Below are 24590 nucleotides of genomic sequence, written 5' to 3' on the forward strand. Positions count from 1 at the left end.
CTACGAAGGATGTGAACTCCTCCTTTTTAATGGCTGCATAATATTCCATGGTGTATATGTGCCACATTTTTCCTGTCCAGTCTATCATCGATGGGCATTTGGGCTGGTTCCAGGTCTTTGCTATTGTAAACTGTGCTGCAATGAACATTCGTGTGCATGTGTCCTTATAGTAGAACGATTTATAATCCTTTGGATATATGCCCAGTAATGGGATTGCTGGGTCAAATGGAATTTCTATTTCTAGGTCCTTGAGGAATCGCCACACTGTTTTCCACAGTGGTTGAACTAATTTACACTCCCACCAACAGTGTAAAAGTGTTCCTATTTCTCCACATCCTCTCCAGCATCTGTTGTCTCTAGATTTTTTAATGATCGCCATTCTAACTGGCGTGAGATGGTATCTCAATGTAGTTTTGATTTGCATTTCTCTAATGACCAGTGATGATGAGCATTTTTTCATATGTTTGTTGGCCTCATGTATGTCTTCTTTTGTAAAGTATCTGTTCATATCCTTCGCCCATTTTTGAATGGGCTTGTTTGTTTTTTTCTTGTAAATCTTTTTTAGTTCATTGTAAATTCTGGATATCAGCCCTTTGTCAGACGGGTAGGCTGCAAAAATTTTTTCCCATTCTGTTGGTTGCCGATTCACTCTATTGACTGTTTCTTTTGCCGTGCAAAAGCTGTGGAGTTTGATTAGGTCCCATTTGTCTATTTTGGCTTTTGTTGCCAATGCTTTTGGTGTTTTGGTCATAAAGTCCTTGCCTACGCCTATGTCCTGAATGGTTTTGCCTAGGTTTCCTTCTAGTGTTTTTATGGTGTTACGTCTTATGTTTAAGTCTTTAATCCATCTGGAGTCAATTTTAGTGTAAGGTGTCAGGAAGGGGTCCAGTTTCTGCTTTCTGCATATGGCTAGCCAGTTTTCCCAACACCATTTATTGAACATGGAATCCTTTCCCCATTGATTGTTTTTTTCAGGTTTGTCAAAGATCAGGTGGTTGTAGATATGTTGTGTCGCCTCCGACGTCTCTGTTCTGTTCCATTGGTCTATATCTCTGTTTTGGTACCAGTACCATGCTGTTTTGATTACTGTAGCCTTGTAGTAGAGTTTGAAGTCCGGTAGTGTGATGCCTCCTGCTTTGTTCTTTTTGCTTAGAATTGACTTGGCTATGCGGGCTCTCTTTTGGTTCCATATGAAGTTTAAGGTGATTTTTTCCAGTTCTGTGAGGAAGGTCATTGGTAGCTTGATGGGGATAGCGTTGAATCTGTAAATTACTTTGGGCAGTATGGCCATTTTCACAATATTAATTCTTCCTAACCATGAACATGGAATGTTTCTCCATCTGTTTGTGTCCTCTCTTATTTCGTTGAGCAGTGATTTGTAGTTCTCCTTGAAGAGGTCCTTTACGTTCCTTGTTAGTTGTGTTCCTAGGTATTTTATTCTCTTTGTAGCAATTGTGAATGGCAGTTCGTTCTTGATTTGGCTCTCTTTAAGTCTGTTATTGGTGTATAGGAATGCTTGTGATTTTTGCACATTGATTTTGTATCCTGATACTTTGCTGAAGTTGCTTATCAGTTTCAGGAGATTTTGGGCTGAGGTGATAGGGTCTTCTAGATATACAATCATGTCGTCTGCAAATAGAGACAATTTGACTTCCTCCTTTCCTAATTGAATACCCTTTATTTCTTTTTCTTGCCTGATTGCTCTGGCTAGAACTTCCAGTACTAGATTGAATAGGAGTGGTGAGAGAGGGCATCCTTGTCTAGTGCCGGATTTCAAAGGGAATGCTTCCAGTTTTTGCCCATTCAGTATGATATTGGCTGTCGGTTTGTCATAAATAGCTTTTATTATTTTGAGATACGTTCCATCGATACCTAGTTTATTGAGGGTTTTTAGCATAAAGGGCTGTTGAATTTTGTCGAAGGCCTTCTCTGCATCAATTGAGATAATCATGTGGTTTTTGTCTTTGGTTCTGTTTATGTGGTGAATTACATTTATAGACTTGCGTATATTGAACCAGCCTTGCATCCCCGGGATGAATCCTACTTGATCATGGTGGATAAGCTTTTTGATGTGCTGTTGTAATCGGCTTGCCAGTATTTTATTGAAGATTTTTGCATCTATGTTCATCATGGATATTGGCCTGTAGTTTTCTTTTCTTGTTGAGTCTCTGCCGGGTTTTGGTATTAGGATGATGTTGGTCTCATAAAATGATTTGGGAAGGATTCCCTCTTTTTGGATTATTTGGAATAGTTTCAGTAGGAATGGTACCAGTTCCTCTTTGTATGTCTGGTAGAATTCGGCTGTGAGACCATCTGGGCCTGGGCTTTTTTTGGGTGGTAGGCTCTTAATTGCTGCCTCGACTTCAGACCTTGTTATTGGTCTATTCAGGGTTTCGACTTCTTCCTGGTTTAGGCATGGGAGGAGACTACTGTCCAGGAATTTATCCATTTCTTCCAGGTTTTCTAATTTATGTGCATAGAGTTGTTTGTAATAATCTCTGATGATGGTTTGAATTTCTGTGGCATCTGTGGTGATATCCCCTTTATCATTTTTTATTGCATCTATTTGGTTATTCTCTCTTTTCTTTTTTATTAGTTTGGCTAGTGGTCTGTCTATTTTGTTGATCTTTTCAAAAAACCAGCTCCTGGATTTATTGATTTTTTGTAGGGTTTTTCGTGTCTCTATCTCCTTCATTTCTGCTTTGATCTTAGTTATTTCTTGTCTTCTGCTAGGTTTTGAGTTTTTTTGATCTTGCTCCTCTAGCTCTTTCAATTTTGATGATAGGGTGTCAATTTTAGTTCTCTCCTTTCTTCTCATGTGGGCACTTATTGCTATATATTTTCCTCTAGAGACTGCTTTAAATGTGTCCCAGAGATTCTGGTATGTGGTGTCTTCATTCTCGTTGGTTTCGAAGAACATCTTTATTTCTGCCTTCATTTCAGTGTTTATCCAGTCAACATTCAGGAGAAAGTTGTTCAATTTCCATGAGGATGTGCGGTTCTGGGTGGGCTTCTGAATTCTGAGTTCTAACTTGATTGCACTGTGGTCTGAGAGACTGTTTGTTATGGTTTCTGTTCTTTTGCATTTGCTGAGGAGTGATTTACTTCCAATTATGTGGTCAATTTTAGAGTAGGTGTGATGTGGTGCTGAGAAGAATGTATATTCTCTGGATTTGGGCTGGAGAGTTCTGTAAATATCTATTAGGTTTGCTTGTTCCAGGTCTGAGTTCAAGTCCTGGATATCCTTATTAATTTTCTGTCTCGTTGATCTGTCTAATATTGACAACGGTGTGTTGAAGTCTCCCAGTATTAATGTGTGGGAGTCTATGTCTCTTTGTAAGTCTTTAAGAACTTGCCTTATGTATCTGGGTGCTCCTGTATTAGGTGCATATATATTTAGGATCGTTAGCTCTTCTTGTTGCATTGATCCTTTTACCATTATGTAATGTCCTTCTTTGTCTCTTTTGATCTTTGTTGCTTTAAAGTCTATTTTATCAGAGATGAGAATTGCAACTCCTGCTTTTTTTTGCTCTCCATTTGCTTGGTAAATCTTCCTCCATCCCTTTATTTTGAGCCTTTGTGTATCCTTGCATGTGAGGTGGGTTTCCTGGATACAGCACACTGATGGGTTTTGGCTTTTTATCCAATTTGCCAGTCTATGTCTTTTGATTGGGGCATTTAGTCCATTTACATTTAGGGTTAATATTGTTATGTGTGAGTTTGGTCCTGTCATTTTGATGCTAGCTGGCTGTTTTGCCCATTGGTTGATGGAGATTCTTCATTGTGTTGCTGCTCTTTACCATTTCGTGCGTTTTTGGAGTGGCTGGTGCTGGTTGTTTTTTTCTATGTGTAGTGTCTCCTTCAGGAGCTCTTGTAAAGCTGGTCTGGTGGTGATGAAATCTGTGAGTACTTGCTTGTTCACAAAGGATTTTATTTTTCCTTCACTTATGAAGCTTAGTTTGGCTGGATATGAAATTCTGGGTTGAAAGTTCTTTTCTTTAAGGATGTTGAATATCGGCCCCCACTCTCTTCTGGCCTGTAGGGTTTCTGCTGAGAGATCTGCTGTGAGTCTGATGGGTTTCCCTTTGTGGGTAACCCGACCTTTCTCTCTGGCTGCCCTTAGTATTTTCTCCTTCATTTCAACCCTGGTGAATCTGATGATTATGTGCCTTGGGGTTGCTCTTCTAGAGGAATATCTTTGTGGTGTTCTCTGTATTTCTTGGACTTGAATCTTGGCCTGCCTTGCTAGGTTGGGGAAGTTTTCCTGGATAATATCCTGAAGAGTATTTTCCAGCTTGGATGCATTCTCTTCGTCACATTCAGGTACACCTATCACCCGTAGATTAGGTCTTTTCACGTAGTCCCATATTTCTTGTTGACTCTGTTCATTCCTTTTTACCTTGTTTTCTCTAATCTTCCCTTCTCGTTTTATTTCATTGAGTTGATCTTCAACTTCTGATATCCTTTCTTCTGCTTGGTCAATTCTGCTGTTGAAACTTGTACATGCTTCGCGAAGTTCTCGTGTTGTGTTTTTCAGCTCCATCAATTCATTCATATTCCTCTCTAAGTTGTCCATTCTCGTTAGCATTTCGTCAAGTCTTTTTTCAAGGTTCTTAGTTTCTTTGCATTGGGTTAGAACATGTTCTTTTAGCTCACAGAAGTTTCTTATTATCCATTTTCTGAAAGCTAATTCTGTCATTTCATCACACTCATTCTCCGTCCAGTCTTGTTCCCGTGCTGGTGAGGAGTTATGCTGCCTTGTAGGGGGAGAGGTGTTCTGGTTTTGGGTGTTTTCATCCTTTTTGCGCTGGTTTCTTCCCATCTTTGTGGATTTATCCGCCTATTGACTTTGTAGTTGCTGTCTTTCTGATTTTGGTAATTTTAAGTCTGCAGCAGCTGAACTCATAAACCCCCTTTTCTTCTCCCCAGGTGTTCTGGCCCAGGGGTTTAGCACTTTATACTTTTCAGCTGTGTTGCTACCGTTTTCCCTGCCCACAAGGTGGCAGTCTAGTCACACTCAGCCTGCAGAGGCTTCGCTGAGCTGCTGTGGGCTCCGCCCAGCTTCCGTGTGAGCTTCCCAGCAGTCCTGTGGGTGTAGTTAGAACTGCTTCCGCTATGCTGGCCCGCCCCTGTAGTGACGGAGTCTCTGTAGTGGCGGGTTGTCTTGGTTACGGAAAATTTCCCCGGGAACTGCAGGGTGTTTCCCGATGGAGGACGCCCCTCCCCCACAGAGCTGAACCGTCCCGGGTTCAGCCGTGTTTCTAGAGGGGCCCTCTTTGTCCTGTAATCTCTTGGCTTGCCTCCTTGCCACAGTTCCCCTTGCTGGCCCAGAGGGGACACAGTCTCGTTCACTTTGTTCAAGGAGCCGCTGCTCCCCGCCCCCCGTGCAGGCCGAGCGGCTGCTCCGGGCCAACCAGCGGCGCTGGGAATGCGGGGAGCTTCTCCACGCAATTAAAATCCGCTGCCCTGTGTGCCGCTGCGTCAGCCGAAGCAGCGGCTCTGAGATTCGTGGCACTCCCTTGCCCAGGGGTCTCCTGGCTTGGCTCCCTGCTTCAGCTCCCCTTTCTGGCTCAGAGGGAACTCTGTCTCTCTCGCTCTGCGCAAGAAGCCACTGCCCCCCGCTCCAGGGCGTAGGCTGAGCGGCCACTCCGCTCAAACCAGCGGCGCTGGAGACCCGTGGGGCTTTTCCTGCTGTGAATCTCCTGGTCTGTGGGCAGTAAAAGTCCGTCTGGAAATGCGGCGTCCACTCACCCTCTGCGCCTTCTCTCGGAGCTGCAATCCCGACTTCCTCTTAAGTGGCCATCTTGGATCGATCTCCAAGAAATCAATTCTTATTGATTTTTATGAAATGTTACACTCAATAAAACTGAAGGATATTTAGTTTTCTCCAATTTTTATAGCTTCTTTTCTTTTGTTTTCTTTCTTTTTATTTTTTGTAAAGCAAGGTCTTGCTCTGTCCCCCAGGCTGGAGTGCAGTGATAAGATCACAGCTCACTGCAACCTCAACCACCTGGGCTCAAGCAATCCTCCTGTCTCACCCTCCCAAGTAACTGGGATCACAGGTGTGTACCACTGTACCCTGCTATTTTTTTTAGTAGAGATGGGCTATTGCCATGTTGATCAGGTTGTTCTCAAACTCCTGGCCTCAAGCAGTTCTTCCACCTCAGCCTCCCACAGTGTTGAGATTATAAGCATGTGCCACCATGCCTGGCTCATTACACGCATGACAGTATAGTTAAATAAACATATAAAAATTACTAATACAATTTATTTAAATATTTTTAAAATAGAGCAATTACAATTTAAGGTACAATTTCTCTTTAAAATTTAATTCAGGCCGGGCGTGGTGGCTCACGCCTGTAATCCCAACACTTTGGGAGGCCGAGGCAGGCAAATCAGGAGTGCAGGATATCGAGACCATCCTGGACAACATGGTGAAACCCTGTCTCTACTAAAACATTAGCTGGGCATGGTGGTGCGCGCCTGTAATCCCAGCTGCTTGGGAGGCTGAGGCAGGGGAATCTCTTGAACACAGGAGGCAGAGGTTGCAGTGAGCCAAGATTGCGCCACTGCACTCCAGCCTGGCGACAGAGCAAGAATCTGTCTCAAAAAAAAAAAAATTAATTCAGATATCCCCACTCTGTTAATTCTGCTCTGTGCATATTACTTTCCTCTGTGGCACGCTGCTTGTAAGTTATAGAGTAGTGTTTGTATTATATATTTCTCTCCCTGCCTGGCCTACATGCTTCTTCAGGATAAGAACTGTGGTTTTGTATATAATCTTTAGCCCTTGTCACTGTTCCTAGCACAAAGTGGGATTTGGATGAAAGTTTGTTGAATTAAATTAAACTGATGTCATGAGGAGCTTCAGTCATGTATGATCTGACCCAAAGTCATTTAAGGCAGAGACAAAATGAAATAAAAAAGGTCGACCGACATCATTGATACAGGAATATTAGGTATAAATTCTTGCTTTGCAAGTTTATTGTGGATTTTTCTAAACATGTGAGGTGAACTTCTTACAAGTTTATAGTAAAATCATCGAAAGTCTTTTCCTCTCCAATAGCCTGGGTTAGGGTATGCCCAAGTTGGTTTCGTTTACAGTGGAGAGGACACAGTATTTAGTTCAATATGTGTTTGAAAGCTGGCTCCACCATTCTGACTGGTCTTGGGAAATTACTTTATTCACTGGCCTTCACTTCATTACCTGCAATAAGTAAATCTTTTCTTGCTAAAACCTACTACTAATGTTGTTGGGAGAATTAAATGAGATGATACATTAAAGGGCTCTTGTAAATTTTAATGTGCTAAACCTATATAAGTTGCTATCATTGTACTGGATAAATACAAATTCAGCAAACCCTTAGTAAACCTGTACTTGTCTGTGATTATGGGAGATACTTTCTTGGATTGATTCTAAATACTGTGTGTGATATACAATATTCCCCCCAGGGAATCGATTGTTGGTTGTGACAGTTAGTAAGTTCTGCTTGATTGTGGAATGCCTAAATGCCTAAATGCCTTCTTTTTACCTTGTGCAGGCTTTCAATATGTCTGAATGATTTCAGTTTTAATTTAATGAATTTCAATTTATTTTCTGGACTAAATCAAATAATTAAAATAATATACTAGAAAAGTTTGTTATTAGAAAGGAAACTATGTTCTCACTGTATTTTTTGAAAAAGAAAGTTGTACAACTTTAATGCCCTAAAGTTACCCCCAAAATAGGAATTCCTTGTAGAAATTTCCTTGTAGAAATTCCTTGTAGAAATTGGCAGAATTGAGCCTGCCACTTGCTCTGGCAGGCTGGGACTATAATTTTGATAAGCTCTTTTTGGGCATCAAGTAATAGGTGCTGACTTAGATGTAATCCTTCATCCTTCAGATCTTTGAGATATGGATTAAGTTTGAAATGCATGATCTTTCTAACTAGAAAACCGAGAGCAGTTTTAAAATCACCAGGTCAAAAATTTTAGGTTGAGTAATATTCGCACACATAGAAATGTTTTATGCCCTTGTAAAATTTTCTGTTTAAAGAAAACTTAAGTTTATGAAATAAACCCTATCTGCCCTTTGAGTTTAGAATTTGTTTTGCCCAAAATTTTTATCAGGTTTTCTTTAAATATCAGACTTGTAAATATACTTACTATTGGATTTTTGGGTAAATACAGCTTTGAGGAAGTGTGTATATCCATCTGCCTTAAACTGTCCCATTCCCATATCATTTCCAAAAGAGCAGAGTAAATATGGGTTCATTTAGAATTGTATGAAAATGTTTGCTTAAAACAACCTCTTTGGAGTGGAAAATGTCAAATTGTTGAACTTATGTCTCCTTTCTTTTTCCTTAAGGAGAATGGTGTTGAACGCGTGTGTTCTGAGAGCCTGCTGCAGTCCAGGTTTGCTTGTTTGTGTTGTGTGTGGGAATTTGTATGCATATTTCATTGGTTTTAAGATAATTATTTGGACCTGACACTCCAAAATATTTTTGCTATCTTTTTGGCAGGGAACATTCCTCACTACCGTTACCCAGACCCACTTCATTGACAGACAGTACTATAACTTCAAGTGGTAAGTGGATTTAGAAGTAATATTAAAATAGAGTGTTAGTATTATAGCTTTCAGCCTTTTGTCCTGTGGCCTGCTGGGGTGTGTGCAAATGAGAAGAACATAGGCAAATACTCTTTTTGCATAGTATTCACATCATTTGTTTCTTCCTGTTGACAGATCCTGGATTAGAAATTCTGAATATGGCTACTTGTGACCTTGACAGTAAGAAAGAGGAGGATACAAGATCAGCTTCTCCGATGATAGAGGCCCAAGGTAAAATATTGACAAGTGTAAGCATCATTTTCATTCTAAGACACTAACGAAGTCGATAAGCTAGTGAAGCAGCTATCTACACTAGCTCAATAATATTAATATTAATTTTTTGTAAAATAATTCTTATAAAATAATTTTGAACATGTAGTCTGCAGAAAAGAAGTCTAAGTGGTAACTAACCATGGGCTTCACATATAAGGATGGTACCATTTTTTTTTTCAATTTTGTAGGCAGAACAAAAATTATGATATATTGTAACAGGACAAATATTTCCTATGGCAAAGATTGACTAGAATTTACTGGTTTTCATCTGTGGCACAGAAGAAACATCACCTGCTTAGGAAATTCTTGGAATCCTAGTTCAAATTTATCAAGTTAGAAGGATGGAGCAATTAGCCACGGTCCACTCAGAGGCAAAAGAACTAACCAGGTGGTTTATTAGGTCCTTTTCTGCTACTTGACTCTGAAAACAAAATAGTTATTCTCGACCATTCTCAGTGAGACACCACTTTAGTGGACATTAATGGGAGGAATAGGCTCTAATTCCCACTAAAAAAAAAAAAGTCAATCGAGGAAAATTCATTGTATTGTTTGAAGTCGACATTTAAGTTTGAGATATAGGTGCTAAACTAGAATAGTCACAAAATTGCAGAAATGGGATCCATTTCATAGGTTAATTACAGAATGTCTTTATATTCCACCTCACATCGAATAAGTAAATCTTTTAAGTGAAGATACACCAAGGTTCCGTTTTTCACCTATTGTATAGACAAAGATGCACAAGTTTGATTACACTCCGTTGGTAAAGTTGTAAGGGCAAAAGAAAAGTGCCATAGGAAATGTAACTTTTTGTAACTATAGCAGTCCCCTTTTATTCATTGGGGCTACGTTCCAAGACCCCCAGTGGCTTCCCAAAACTAATGATAGTGCCAAACCCTATATACACTATGTTTTTGCCTATATAGACATACCTACGATAAATTTAATTTGTTAATTAGATATTAACAATAACTAGTAATAGAACAATTTTGACAATATATTGTAATAAAAGCTGGGTGGATGTGGTCTCTCTCTCTCTCTCAAAATATATTATTGTAGGTAATATTTTCAGACCATGGTTGAGGGTCGGTAACTGAAACCGCAGCAAGTGAAACCTTGGATGAGGGAAGAGTACTGTAATATGAAGAAAAATGTTCTAATAGCTATCAAAATGTTAAAAGTATATATCCATTGATACAACTATTCATTTTCTAGGAATTTATCCTATAGATAATACGTACACACATCCCAAATGATATATGCAAAAGCTTGTATATTGCAACATTGTCTCTAATGACAAAATGTTAGAAGCAAGTTAGAATTTCTACCAATAGATTATATTTTGGCATATCCATGTAATCGAATACTAATTTGCAGGCATAAAAACATGAATAAGGAGACTTTTTTCTTACAATAATATAAAAGGACTACTGTTTCTTGGGGAAAAAAAGTACAGAATGTTATGTATAGTGTACAAAGTTTTGTTAAAAAAGGATAGAAAAAGTTGGGTTTTGGTGTAGATGGGGACGGCCTTACTCTGTTGCCCAGGCTGGAGTGCAGTGTTACAATCATAGCTCACTGCAGCCTCGAAGTCCTGGGCTCAAGCCATTATCCTGTCCCAGTTTCCTCAGTAGTTGGGATTATGGGTGCAAGCCATCACGTTCGACTAATTAAAAAAAAAATGTGAAGATGGGGTCTCACTGTGTTTCCTAGGCTGGTCTCAAAGAAAAAGTTTTTATGTATGCATAAAATACCCCTGGAAAACTAGACAAAAATTAATAACATTGTGTCTAGGGAGATAAACTGGATTTCTGGAACTCATGGATGGGAGGAAAAATTTTCACTGTAAAACATTTTTACATTCTTTGATTTATGAAATGTATGAATCTACTATTTGCCCTAAAAAAATTTTTAAGTTAAAATAAAGGCTGGTCACGTGGCTCATGCCTATAATCTCCGAACTTTGGGAGGCTGAGGCAGCAGGACTTCTTGAACTCAGGAGTTCAAGACAAGCCTGGGCAACATGGTGAAACCCCATCTCTGCAAAAAATGCAACAATTAGCTGGGCATGGTGGTGCATGGCTGCAGTCCCAGCTACTTGGGAGGCTGAGGTGGTAGGATCGCTTGAGCCTGGGAAGCAGAGGTTGCAGTGAGCTGAGATGGAGTCATTGCACTCCAGCCTGGGTAGCAGAGTGAGACCCTCTGAAAAAAAAAAAAAAAAAAAAACCTAAAATAAAATTTTCATAGGGAAAAGAATTGTATAGCTGTGAAGAAACTGCTTACCATTTTATTCTTATTTCCACATAAATTTTACAAATATAATACACGCTTTAAATACTAAAACATATTTGTTTCTGCTGACCTTTGTGCCTGCAGTGAACTAAATGCAGGACAATGGATTGAGTAAACAGGAGAATAATTATCCGGTACATATCAGTACAAATAAAGTACATAAAAATAAACAGAAATTACGAAAAGGAATGGCACAAGTTAAAAGTGCATCTTTTCTTCTTAGTTTCATGACATTTTATTTAGAAAGGTACCATGTTTTAGAAGGATATCCTACTTTTTGTTATCAGCCTTGCATATATAATTTTGAAAGAAGACTTGTAAAGCTATTAAAAAAGCTACTAAGTTACTAATTATTCATCTTTCTACCATCCATTTTTTATTATGCCAGTAATGTGTTCCATTAAAAATGCAGCATCAGCCTAAAAAAGGATTTTTTAAAAAATCCTACTCTTTGAAAGCCATTTATACAGACATTCATTTCTTTTAAGATGTCTTCTCTGGCCGTAGCTGCTCCATCCCAATTCTGAGTCAATGGGCATGTATACATTTTTTGTAGCTCATAATTTGTCTCATATGTTAAGACCTTTGTCGGTTACTGGTCAGTCCATATTGGCATCCTCACTATTTTCTCCTCTTTTACTTGTTCCTGCTCCCCCCAACTGTTTTGTGTGTTTCCTGTTTCTCATAGGCACAAGTCCAGCTCATGATATTACTGCATTCCAAGACTCTACGAGTAAGGATAAAACCATGTTAAATCTGGTAAGGAAATACGCATGTTCACAACAAAGGTGATGATATCTTACAATGGTAGAACTATCCCTTTAAGTTTGCAAAGTACTCTTAAAAGTATTATCTCATTTATCCTTTCAAAATCTTATGAAATTCATATAATTTAATATTTTATAGGTGAAGTAGTTGAGGCCAAAGTGTTTTTGTGACTTGTCCAAGGTCACACAACAGAGTCAGAGCTAGGACTTCCAAGCTCCAACTTGATTTATCATTCATTCATTCACTCACTCATTTATTCATCAAAAGTCAATTGGAAACAAGCTAACTATTTGTAGAAGACTGCTTAAATAAATGAATGCATTAATAAATGAAGTTGAATAAAACAGTGATATCTATCCTAATGATATGTTCTAATCAGGTGAAGAAACAGATAATTAATAATTAGAGTGTGTTTTGTGATTTGAAAGGAAAAATGCTTGAGATTGCAGGTCAGAAAGCAGAAGACATGTCACGGAGGAGGTACCATGTGAGTGGCATTGAATGTTCTACAGTTGCATGGTAAAGCTCTATAAAACATAAGGATAGCTGGAAATTATTAGAGAAAAGAATTACATTCTTTCCTTGAAGAAAAATCTCATTAGAGTGGTGGCTCATGCCTGTAATCCCAGCACTTTGGGAGACTGAGGTGGAAGGATTGCTTAAGCCCAAGAGTTTAAGACCAGCCTGGGTAACATAGGGAGACCCTGTTTCTACAAAATATAAAAACAAATCTTCCAGGTATGGTGGTACATGACTGTTGTCCCAGCTATATGGGAGGCCAAGGCAGATGGATCGCTTGAGCCCAGGAGGTTTAGGCTGCAGTGAGCCATGATTGCACCACTGTACTCCAGCCTAAGCAACAGAGCGAAACCCTGTATCAAAAAGAAAAAAAAAGAGAGAGAAGACTTCTTTCCACTTTATGAATTAATAATCATTTATGAGTAGCTACAGATCCAATTCCATGATTCTTCAAGCGTCTTGTTTATGTCTTGGTCTCTCTGTTGTATGTGTGGAGTTTGTGTGTGTGTGTGTGTATGTGTGTGTATTGTTAATTTCTTCTCAACATACAAGCTTTGTACTAGCTATGCATTTGGTTGTGAAAAACAGAGACCCATACAAGATTATGCAAGTTAAGAGGAGGCCATGGCACAGACTTGGAGCAGGAAAGTAGATGAGAATTTTTCAGCATTTCATTCTGAAGCTAGTTAAATGATTAGATATGTGATTTGGAACAATGACATGATGTCATTTGTGCCCTTCGTGATCCACAGGGGATTGATTCCAAGACTGTCTCAGATACCAAAATCAGAGAATGCTCAAGTCTCTTACATAAAATCGCATAGTATTTGCATATAACCCAATGAAACAGGAGAGTTTCCTGATTCTCCTTGCAGGATGTGCAACAGTGGCACAAATCTTTCAGATTTGCCATCTGCAGACAGTGGTGTGGCTCGCCTGCCTTGTCACCCCACAGCTCAAATCCCTAGGAGGAGCATGCAGACTGGCAGGTATAGAGGCCAGGGTGAGGGCTTTTGGGCTCTGGCCCCCAGGTAGTGTCTAGAGGTGAGTGTCTGTGATTCCCAAAGTCCAAGTGGGTGTGTGTTACAAAGCTCTTTCAGATTTGCCATCTGCAGACAGTTTGTGTGTTAATTAGCTCAGTGGACCCTTAGCCTTATCACAAGGACAGAGGGCCAATGTGACAGCTTTCTGCATCCTAAGCTCTTGCCCAGTGTCCCAAAAGAATTAGATCACACACCAGCTGGAAGGATGAGTGCAAGGTTTATTGAGTACTGGAGGTGGCTCTCAGTGAGATGGATGGGGAGCTGGAAGGGGGCATGGAGTGGGAAGGTGCTATTCCCCTGGAGTCGGGCTGACCAGAGACCAGACTCTTCCCTGACTGTCCCAGGCTGAACTCCCCTTGGTGTCCAGACATCCCTTCTCTTCTCTTTTTCTCTGCCATGTCATTCCACCATTGCCAGTCTGCCAGTCTCCTGGTCTGCTGGTGTTGTGTGCCCGCTAAGATCTCGGGTTTATGTTGTCACAGGATGAAGGGTATGGTAAGCCAGAGTGGTCTTCGAAAATGCAACATTAAGGCACAAGAACAGGAGTGCTTGTTCTCATTTAGGTCTGTAGGCACAGGCCTGAGGGTGGAACCCTCACCAGGGACACTGCCTTTCTCTATCCAGCACTTCCCTGCCCCCATCTTGTATTACTAACACATCCTCTTATATACTTTACATCATCTCTAGATTACTTATGATACCTAATACAGTGTAAATGCTATGTAAATAGTTATAATGACAAGAAAAGAAATCTGTGTGTTCAGTACAGATACAACCATTGTTGACCTCACTACATTTTTTTTAAAATCCATAGATGCAAACCCACACATCCAGAGGGCCAGCTGTATAGTAGGAGTAGGATATAGTGTTGGCTAGTACGTATGCTGAAAATGGTTGTCCCTAGGAAAAAATGAACAGAGGAAAAGTCAAGTCTGTAGTCTTTCATAGTAGACTCTTCTGAGAAAATTCCTTCTCATCTCAAAAAAATACAGACATAAAGACATTTTTTAAAATAGTGGATCGATTTGCCATTGGTGGTGGTGGGACTGGTTAGAATACTATGGCAATAATTTAGATGAGATGAAGGTGCAAAAGAGGAGATACATTTGAGAACTATTAAGGAGTAGAATTCACAGAGGATGATGTCATGTCAGGGGTATGGGAAAAGGTAGATACCCAGGCTGATGGCTCAACCTACAGAATGAATAGAATAACATGACAGTAGAGAAGGAGGAGGAAGAGTAGAATTTGTGGGGTAAATAAGATCAGTTTCAGACAAGTCAAATGTCAGACTGATCTGAGACATCAATAGTCTGTAAGGAGGTTTTATATGTGGCTACACACCCATATTCATAAACTCACCTGTGCAACTTTTGAAAGCAGATGGATATTTGTGAGTTACCAGCGAAAACCCAAGTGTGTGGATGAGATTTCCCGGGGACTGTGGCAGGAAGGAAGGGAGCATTGAAGATAATGGAATCCTGGCTAACAATAGCTACTGGCGAAGGCAGAGGAGACTGAGAAGGGGCTGTTGTAGTGATGCGGGGCTGAGGTGTCATAAGAGGGAAATCGAGGGAAAAAAACCCTTCAAAAGGGATGTATAGATCATTTTAGATGCTATAGTAAGGTCAAGTAAGATCAAGACTGAAAATTATCCACTGGATTTGGCAGTAGGGCGTTCAGATAGCTGGTGAGAACACTTTCCTTGGAGTGTTGTGTAAAAGGGTGGAGTAGGTAATTGATCATGAATGGGAGAGGAAGAACTGGAAACAGCAGCCACACACAACTCCTTATGTGACCTTAAAACACGTCTATATGTAGTAAAAGCCTAATATAACACTGTCTTAGCAGCTGTCTTTGTCACAATTTCTCCAAAAACCTATCTAGAAAGCCACATGTGATAGCCCTGTATCACCTACACCTGACCTCTTTAGCCATCCAGTCCTACCTCTTCATCAATCTGTGGTACGTTCTTTGTCTGCAGACATTCCATGCTACTCAGGTCATGGTGTCATGGTGCCACTCTCCTTCCTTTTTTCTTTTCTTTTTTTTTTTTTTTTGAGATGGAATCTCACACTGTTGCCCAGGCTGGAGTGCAGTGGCATGATCTTAGCTCACTGCAACCTCTGCCTCCCAAGTTCAAGCGATTCTCCCGCCTCAGCTTCCGAGTAGCTGGGATTATAGGCCCACACCACCACACCTTGCTAATTTTGTATTTTTAGTAAAGACAGGGTTTCGCCACATTGGCAAAGCTAGTCTTGAACTCCTGACCTCAGGTGAACCACCCAAGTGCTGGGATTACAGGCTTGAGCCACCATGCCTGGCCATCTCCTTCCTATTCAGAGCACTTGTTTATTTATCTCATTTATTTGGCAATGAATCCTGGTTTGCATTTTTGTAATTCGTGTCATGTTTGCATCTTTTCATGTTTTTGCTTCAACTAAATTGGAAGCCCCCTTGCAGCCAATTTTATTTCCTTCTTAACAGCTTTAAATACTATAGAGCAGGGGTCCCCAACCCCTGAGCCAGGGATCAGAACCCATCTGTGGCCTGTTAGGAATTGCGCACAGCAGGAAGTGAGAGCAGGCCAGGGAGCAGGACCACCGGAGCTCCGCCTCCTGTCAAATCAGCGGCATTAGATTCTCATAGGAGCACAAACCCTATTGTGAACCATGCAAGTGAGGCATCTAGATTTCATGCTCCTTATGAGAATCTAACACCTGATGATCTGAGGTGGAACAGTTTCATACTGAAATTATTTCCCCCCACCCCACTGCCACTCCACCCCGTGGAAAAATTGTCTTCCAGGAAACTGGTCCCTGGTACCAAAAAGACTGGGGAGTGCTGTTGTAGAGTGCTTTTGTCAGAATAGGCTGAGAGGACAGGAAGTAGGAAATTGACTGGTTATGAAAGATTTCCACTCTATGTACAGCAATAAAATCTCCTTATGATTTTAGGAAGCCAAAGAGAAACCAGAAACAATAGAAGAACATAAAAAAGAACGTGCTTCAGGAGGTAAGGAATGTTTCTCTCAATCTCCATGTGAACTTTTGTTCTCTGCTGCTATTTTTGTGGGTGAAATCTGTCTGAGGAAAGGTATGTCACCTACAAATTCTGCATCTCTAGATAAGGTCAGCAAATAGGACCAATTATTGATTCCATTAGTATTATTTTTAAAAAGCCACGTTGACTGTTTGATCCCAGAAAACTTGTCATAACTCGTGCTCTACTGTGAACTAAGGACCAAGCCAATACTGGTAGCAAATGCTGTGCTCTCCTTTGAGTTCTTTTTTAGTTTCCCATCTAAAAGTAAACCCACTATTTACAGAATAAGTGCTAGTATGCTTTCCTCCTTAGCCTACATCCATTAGGATGGAATAGTGAATCGAGTTCAGGCTTTGGAGTCATATAGATTCTACATGGGAATTGGTCTCTGACTAGCTATGTGATCTTGGAAAGTTATTTAACCTCAAGTCTCAATTTTCTCATTTGCAAGAGGAAAATGAAGAGAAAAAAAGTACACTTAATTGAGAATATATTCTATGCTAAGAACTAGGCTAACTTCATGTGCCTAGTTTTATTTAGTCCTCCAAATACTATGTGAAGTGGTAAACTGTGATTCAGTTACGTAGCCTGTAAAATGTGAACAATAAAATATCTACAACAGAAGGTTCGCTGTGAGGATTGATTAAATTAATCTGTATGAAGCACTTAGAAAAGTGGCTGGCACAGGCCAGGTGCGGTGGCTCACGCCTGTAATCCCAGCACTTTGGGAGACTGAAGCAGGCATATCACGAGGTCAGGCATTCAAGACTAGCCTGGCCAACATGGCAAAACCCTATCTCTACTGAAAATTCAAAAATTAGCTGAGCGTGGTGGCATGTGCCTGTAATCTCAGCTACTCAGGAGGCTGAGGCAGGAGAATCACTTGAACCTGGGAGGTGGAAGTTGCAGTGAGCCGAGATTGTGCCATTGCACTCTAGCCACGGCAACAGAGTTAAAAAGAAAAAAAGAAAAGTGCCTGGCACAAAAGTTCTCATAAAAGTTAGCTACTATTATAAAAATATTATCAATCTTATCTTGTAGATGGCTTAATAAGTTTGTGACTTGTTCAAGATCACATAAATGCAAGAATCAAAGCTCGGGTTTAAACCAAGTTTGTTCGACTTTAAATCCAATGCTCTTAATAACTAATGCATTGTCCTTGATAAAGTTGTCATAAAATCATATGTGGAAAGTGCTTTGCTCTGGCCCTGGAAATATAATAAAGCCATGGTTGATGCCATGTTTATTGTCACTGTTATTGTTACCAGTATTATTACTACTACTATTCCTGCTACTGCTAATAAAGCCTTGATCCAAAGAAGAACCAGGATACCAGTAGGAGGTTTAGGCTTTTGCCATGGGATCAAGTATAACAAACATGCAGGCCAGGCACAGTGGCTCACGCCTGTAATCCCAGCACTTTGGGAGGCCAAGGTGGGCGGATTACCTAAGTTCAGGAGTTCAAGACCAGCCTGGCCAACATGTTGAAACCCCATCTCTACTAAAAATACAAAACTTAGCCAGGTGTGGTGGTGGGCACCTGTAATCCCAGCTACTCAGGAGGCTGAGGTGGGAGAATCGCTTGAACCCAGGAGGCAGAGGTTGCGGTGAGCCAAGATTGTGCCATTGCACTCCAACCTGGATGGCAAGAGTGAGACCTCATCTAAAAAAAAAACGCCATGCTAATGCAAAGAGAACAAATTGGGCTGTTGCTTGATTCTGACACATCTTTAAGTCTGAAAGACTATTCACATGCTGAGGTATAAACCAATGATTTTAATGTCATTTTGATCCCAGTAGCTTAGCATAACATAATCCGAGTGCACACATTATTAACTGGCTATCATCTCAGATACATTTAAATGAAACACCTTTGTTTAGTGGAGACATAACATTAGATCAGACATGCTTTTACATGTTAAGCCTTTTTACCCAAATAATTTTTTATTGTCTTTTAATAGACTCTGTGGTTTCCCCTCTTCCTGCAACCACTGTGAAATCAGTTAACTTTCGACAAAGTGACAAGTAAGTGCTTCTTCATGTACCATGTTAAGATGTTTTATTTTTCTGTTGGATTATGTTTGAATATGTTTTTTATCTTATCCTACAGCACGTCTGCTAATGAGAAGGAGGTTGAGGTGAGTTTAAAGCAAATTTTTTTTCCTTTTAAAAAAGTGTTCCAGGTTGGTGGTGGCTCACACCTGTGATCCTAGCACTTTTGAGGCCGAGGCAGGCAGATCATGAGGTCAGGACATCGAGACCATCCTGGCCAACATGGTGAAACCCCGTCTCTACTAAAAATGCAAAAAATTAGCTGGGTGTGGTGGTGCATGCCTGTAATCCCAGCTACTTGGGAGGCTGAGGCAGAAGAATCGCTTGAACTCGGGAGGCAGAGGTTGCAGGGAGCCGAGATCATGCCATTGCACTCCAGCCTGGCGACAGAGTGAGATTTCATCTCAAAAAAAAAAAAATGTTCCAGACTCACCTGCTACAGTCACTTCATGCTATTGCACAAGCTCTCTTATGGTCAGTGGCTGTTTGGCTTGGCAGTCACTCAGTACAGGTGAAGCCTGTGCATGTCAGCATATGTTGCCTCTGTATAAAACAGCATTAAACTGAAACATCTGACCACATCCATTTTTCTCTCCTCACCCTCATGTTATTTTGACAACAGGCAGAATTTCTCAGATTATCTTTGGGATTTAAGTGTGACTGGTTTACCTTGGAGAAGAGAGTGAAGCTTGAAGAGAGGTCCCGTGACTTGGCAGAAGAAAATTTGAAGAAAGAAATCACTAATTGTTTAAAACTATTAGAGGTGAGAATCAGAACATTTGGGGGGTGTAGACATTTGGTCTAGCCAGGTACGGTGGCTCACACCTATAATCGTAGCACTTTGGCAGGCTGAGGCAAGAGGATGACTTGAGGCCAGGAGTTCAAGATCAGCCTGGGCAACATAGTGGGAACCCATCTCTACCAAAAACAAAACAAAAAAATCAGTCAGGTGTGGTGGTATATGCCTGTAGTCCCAGCTACTTGGGAGGCTGAGGCTGGAGGATCATTTGAGCCCAGAAGTTGGAGGCTGCAGGGAGCTATGGTCACACCACTGCACATCAGATTGGGTGACAGAGAGAGACCCTGTCTCAAAAACAAAACAACACCCACAGAAAACCTTTGGTCATATTTTTAATAACATTTTCAATAATTACCTATGAAATTACTTGTATGACCCAAACCAGCACCAGGTATGAAGCTCTGCCTGAGCCAAATGTGAATAGAAAGTAAGAATTCAGGATCAGGCTGAAATAAAAGTTTCACTAATAGGAGAATATCAGCAATAAAATGAAAAATGTCTTTTAAAAGTAGGTGCATGAGTCATCTGCAAAATTTCAGGTAGAAGATGAATCATGCAGAAAACTGGGCAATAGGAAATAATATCAATTTTAAGCTTCAAAGAAGAGAATCAAGGCTATTTCCATTTATGATTAATTGAGGAAAGAAAATAGTAACTGATTCAGTCTTCCAGATGATGGCCAAGCCTGCTGTAGGGTTCTTAGAGAAGAACGGGGGTGCACAGGAGTGTAACAACTATTATTCTTCCACACGGTGAAGTTACCATACATTTAGAGATGAGCTGGAAGATTAGTAGGCTTAATTTTGGATGAAGGATATTAAAATTGAGAAACCATGGAAAAGAATCATGTTATTTTTTACTGTGATAAAATATATAACATAAAATTTACCATCTTGAACATTTTCAAGTGCACAATTCAATAGTGTAAGTTTATTTATATTGTTGCAAAACAGATCTTGAAATTCTATACCTGTTAATTTCCCTTTTCCGCCTTACCCCATCCCCTGGTAACCATTATCCTACCGATTCTATGAATTTGACTACTTTAGGGACTTGGCATAAGTAGATTTATACAGTATTTGTCTTTTGTAACTGGCTTATTTCATTTAGTATAATGTCTTCAAGGCTTATCCATAATATAGCATGTGAGTGGATTTCCTTCCTTTTTAAGGCATAAAACTATTCTCATGTATCTATCAAATTTTGTTTATCTATTCATCCATCAATGGACATTTGGGTTGCATCCACTTCTTGACTATTGTGAATAGCGCTGTTTGAAACAGGTGTACAAATATCTCTTGGAGACCCTGCTTACAGTTCTTTTGAGTATATCTGGACTCAGGAGTGGACTTGCTGGATCATACAGTTCTATTTTTAATTTTTTAGAAACCACTGTACTGTTTTTCATAGTAGCTGTATCATTTTACATTATTACCAACAGTGCACAAGGTTCCAGTTTCTCCAGATCTTCACCAACACTTGTTATATTCTGTTTGATTTTATGGTCATCACCCTAATGGTTGTAAGGTGGTAACTTCTTGTGGTTTGGTTTGTATTTCACTAATGATTACAGACGTTGTGCATCTTTTCTATGCTTGTTGGCCATTTGTATATCATCTTCAGAAAAATGTCTATTAAAGTCATTTTCCTATTTTCTTTGCAAAAAAAAACGTATTTATGAAAATACAGTTTCAGGGCTGGGAGCAGTGGCTCACTTCTGTAATCTCAGCACTTCAGGAAGCTGAGGTGGACAGATCACCTGAGGTCAGGAGCTTGAGATCAGCCTGGCCAACATGGTGAAACCCCTTCTCTATTATAAATACAAAAATTAACTGGGGCCAGGCATGACGGCTCACACCTGTAATCCCAGCACTTTGGGAGGCCAAGCTGGGCAGATCACCTGAGGTCAGGAGTTTGAGACCAGCCTGGCCAACATGGTGAAACCCCGTCTCTACAAAAAATACAAAAATTAGCCAGGTGTGGTGGCAGGTGCCTGTAGTTCCAGCTACTTGGGACCCTAAAGCAGGAGAATCACTTGAACTCAGGAGGCGAAGGTTACAGTGAGCTGAGATAGTGCCACTCCAACTCCAGCCTGGGCAATAGAGAGAAACTCCGTCTCAAAAACAAACAAACCAAAAAAACTGGGTATGGTAGCATGCACCTGTAATCCCAGCTACTCGGGAAGCTGAGACAGGAGAATCACTTGATCCTAAGAAGTGGAGGCTGCAGTGAGCCGAGATCGCGCCATTGCACTCCAGCTTGGGTGACAGCAAGACTCCATCTCAAAAAAAAAAAGAAATTCCAGTTTCAGAAGGTAACATAGTAGCATGTTACTAATCTTTCTAAAGGCACATTCTAGTAGACTGGTCTTTCTCTCATTGATGGCTGATATTTTATGGATGGTTTTCAGCTCCCAAAAGTGTTCTTGCTTTAAATAACAGACCTGGGAGGTTGGATGAATCATGTTTCCTTTATGTTTGGTTCTTTCTCCTGAACATCTGAATACTTCTGATAAAGCTGTTTTAAATGAGGTAAGAAATAGCTGCATTCCTAAGGGAAGACTTTTCTCCCCTTAAGTTCTTAATATTTTGTTTGTAGTTGTTTCAGTTGTGGCTCTAACCAGAGCAGTTCATCCTGGTCTTCGGTCAAGCACTGTCTTTTCTTTTTGATAACCGAAATCATCTCAGCATTCTTCCTTTCCAGATTTTTCAGTATCTGGACTTCCTTAAGCATTTTTATGAGTTCTTCTTTAATATTAAACTTCATTGATGGCTTTCTTACAAATTTTATATTCTATTCTGTGTTTATACTGGACGAGGGTTTTCTCAAATGCAGGCAAAACAATATTCAATTCCATGATGTCATCGATTTTCTTTCCTTCTAGACACCAAATATGCACGATGTTGGAAATATCTAAGCCTATGGCTTCACTTCTTGATTTCTTCCTTTTGCCACAAGATGTATTTCCTTTTTTCTGAGTTTTGGTTTGACCTTCTGTTGTAAGTGTGTCTTTTTCAGCAGAAGGCTGGGCACTAATGGGTCCTATCTTTTAGAATGACTGAGTCAGCTGGTTTCTCTGAAAGGTCTGAAGATGCTGTGATTAGAATAGGCTCGTGTTGTTGGGTCTTTATTTTCTCCACTGAGTTAACTTTTCTCACATCACTTTCTTCAGTGCTTTCAGACTCATAGCTAATGGGTTTGAGTTTTCTTCCTGGCTTTTCTGCACTCATTTTTACATATTTGTTTTCACTTCCTTCCATTTTCAGAAGTGCTCGAGCCTCTTTTTTCTTCTTTTCCTGGAGGAGTTGAAGGGATAGATAATCCGTAATATTTGGAGAATTCTTCATTGGCATATATAGATGGGCTGTGTAAAGGAGGATCAAAGGTTTCATAAGGTTCTTCATCTTTCTCATTTTCACCAAGACACAGGATGTCTTTCCATTTATTTTTATCTTCTTGAGATGGCAGAATTATTAGGAAAATCAAACACATTGGAAGGCTTGCAGTTTTGATAAGCTTTATCTTTCACAGAATGTGTTCTTCATAAAATGTTCTTTGATTATCATGGACCTGCATGCCTGAGAGGCTGCACTCAGTGTGGCAGGGCTATCAGACCACTCTCTTTCCATTTTTAAATTGAGTTATTTGGATTTTTAATTGTTGAGTTACAGGAGTTCTTTATATATTGTGGATATTAACCCCTTAACAGTTGTATAGTTTGAAAATATTTTCTCCCATTCTATACAGAATGTGTTGACTGGGTCTTTTGATGCATATAGACTTTTAAATTTCATGTAGTTCCATTTGTCTATTTTTACTTTCATTGTCTGTGCTTTTGGTGTCATATCCAAGAAATCATTGCCAAATCCAATGTCTTGAAGCTTTTCCCTTATGTTTTCTTCTATGAGTTTTCTAGTTTGGGGTCTTACTTTTAGGTATTTAATCCATTTTGTGTTAATTTTTATATATGATGTAAGATAAGGGCCCAACATCATTATTTTGCATGTGGATATCAAGTTTTCTCAGCAACATCATGTTAAAGAGACCACCCTTTCCTCATGGTGCATTCTTGGTACCTGGTTGAAGATCATTTGTTAATATACACTTATTTCCGGGCTTTTAATTCTATTCCATTACTCTATATGTCTGTTTTTATGCCAGTACCACATGGTTTTAATCATTGTAGCATTGTAATATGTTTTAAAATTAGGAAGTGTGAGTCCTACTTTTTCTTTTTCAAAAGCATTTTGGTTATCAGGGTCCTTTTAGATTCCATATTAATTTGGGAATAAATTTTTCTGTTTCTGCAAAAAATGCCATTGGGATTTTGAGAGAGACTGCCTTGAATCTGCAGATCACTTTTGGTAGTATAGATAACAAAATTAGGTCTACCAACCCACGGACACAGGATGTCTTTCGATTTATTTGTGTCTTCTTTAATTTCTTTCAGCAATGTTTTTCAGTTTTCAGCGTACAATTCTTTTATCTCCTTAGGTTTATTACTAAGTATTTTACTCATTTTGATGCTATTGTAAAGGGAATTGATTTCTTAATTTCCTTTTTGGAAATTGTTAGTATGTAGAAAGACAACTAATTTTTTTTGTGTTAATTTTGTACCCTACAATTTTGTTGAATGTGTGCATTAGTTCTAACAGGTTTTTTGGTGGAATTTTTTAGTGTTTACTATGAGATCATGTCATCTACAAACAGAAATAATTTAACTTCTTCCTTTCATATTTGGTTAACTTTTCATTATTTTGCTTGTCTAACTGTTCTGGCTAGAACTTCCAGGACTATGTTGAATAACAGCGGTGAGAGTGAGAGCTTTGCCTTGTTCCTGACCTTAGAGGAATAAGCTTTCAGTCTTTAACCATTGACTATGATTGTAGTAGGGTTTTCATATATAACTTTTATTATGTTAAGGTAATTTTCTTCTATTTCTAGTTTTTTTAATTAGCACTTCAGTGACATAGTAAAAATAATCTTGGTGGTTTTTATGCATTTTTTGTTAGTATTCCTAGTTTTTGTGTTTTTAATCATAAAAGTGTGTTCAATCTTACCACATGCTTTTTCTGCATCAGTTGAAATGACCATACGGTTTTTGTCCTCCTTTTTGTTAATGTGGTATATTGATTGATTTTCACATGTTAATCCACTCTTACATTAGAGAAATAAATCCTACTTGTACCTGATATATAATCCTTTTAATGTGC

At 39.6% G+C, this 24590-nt stretch overlaps 1 protein-coding gene and 1 pseudogene across 7 annotated transcripts in view; one reads left to right on the forward strand and one right to left on the reverse strand.

Moving 5' to 3' along the window:
• Positions 1–24590, forward strand: part of IRAG2 (inositol 1,4,5-triphosphate receptor associated 2) — a 112368-nt gene that overhangs the window by 73536 nt on the left and 14242 nt on the right. For all 7 annotated transcript variants that reach the window (XM_021666849.2, XM_064377357.1, XM_064377359.1 and 4 more), the window contains 8 exons: positions 8350–8396; positions 8504–8568; positions 8725–8820; positions 11840–11910; positions 16439–16496; positions 18488–18551; positions 18637–18664; positions 19201–19341. In XM_021666849.2, coding sequence (XP_021522524.2) covers positions 8350–8396; positions 8504–8568; positions 8725–8820; positions 11840–11910; positions 16439–16496; positions 18488–18551; positions 18637–18664; positions 19201–19341 — 570 coding nt within the window. The remainder of the gene's footprint in view (positions 1–8349; positions 8397–8503; positions 8569–8724; positions 8821–11839; positions 11911–16438; positions 16497–18487; positions 18552–18636; positions 18665–19200; positions 19342–24590) is intronic.
• Positions 21720–22642, reverse strand: LOC105720561 (centromere protein U-like; annotated as a pseudogene).

The sequence above is a fragment of the Aotus nancymaae genome, unplaced genomic scaffold (assembly GCF_030222135.1).
Source record: "Aotus nancymaae isolate 86718 unplaced genomic scaffold, 86718_ANA_hifiasm-v0.15.2.pri h1tg000016l, whole genome shotgun sequence".
Lineage (NCBI taxonomy): Eukaryota > Metazoa > Chordata > Mammalia > Primates > Aotidae > Aotus > Aotus nancymaae.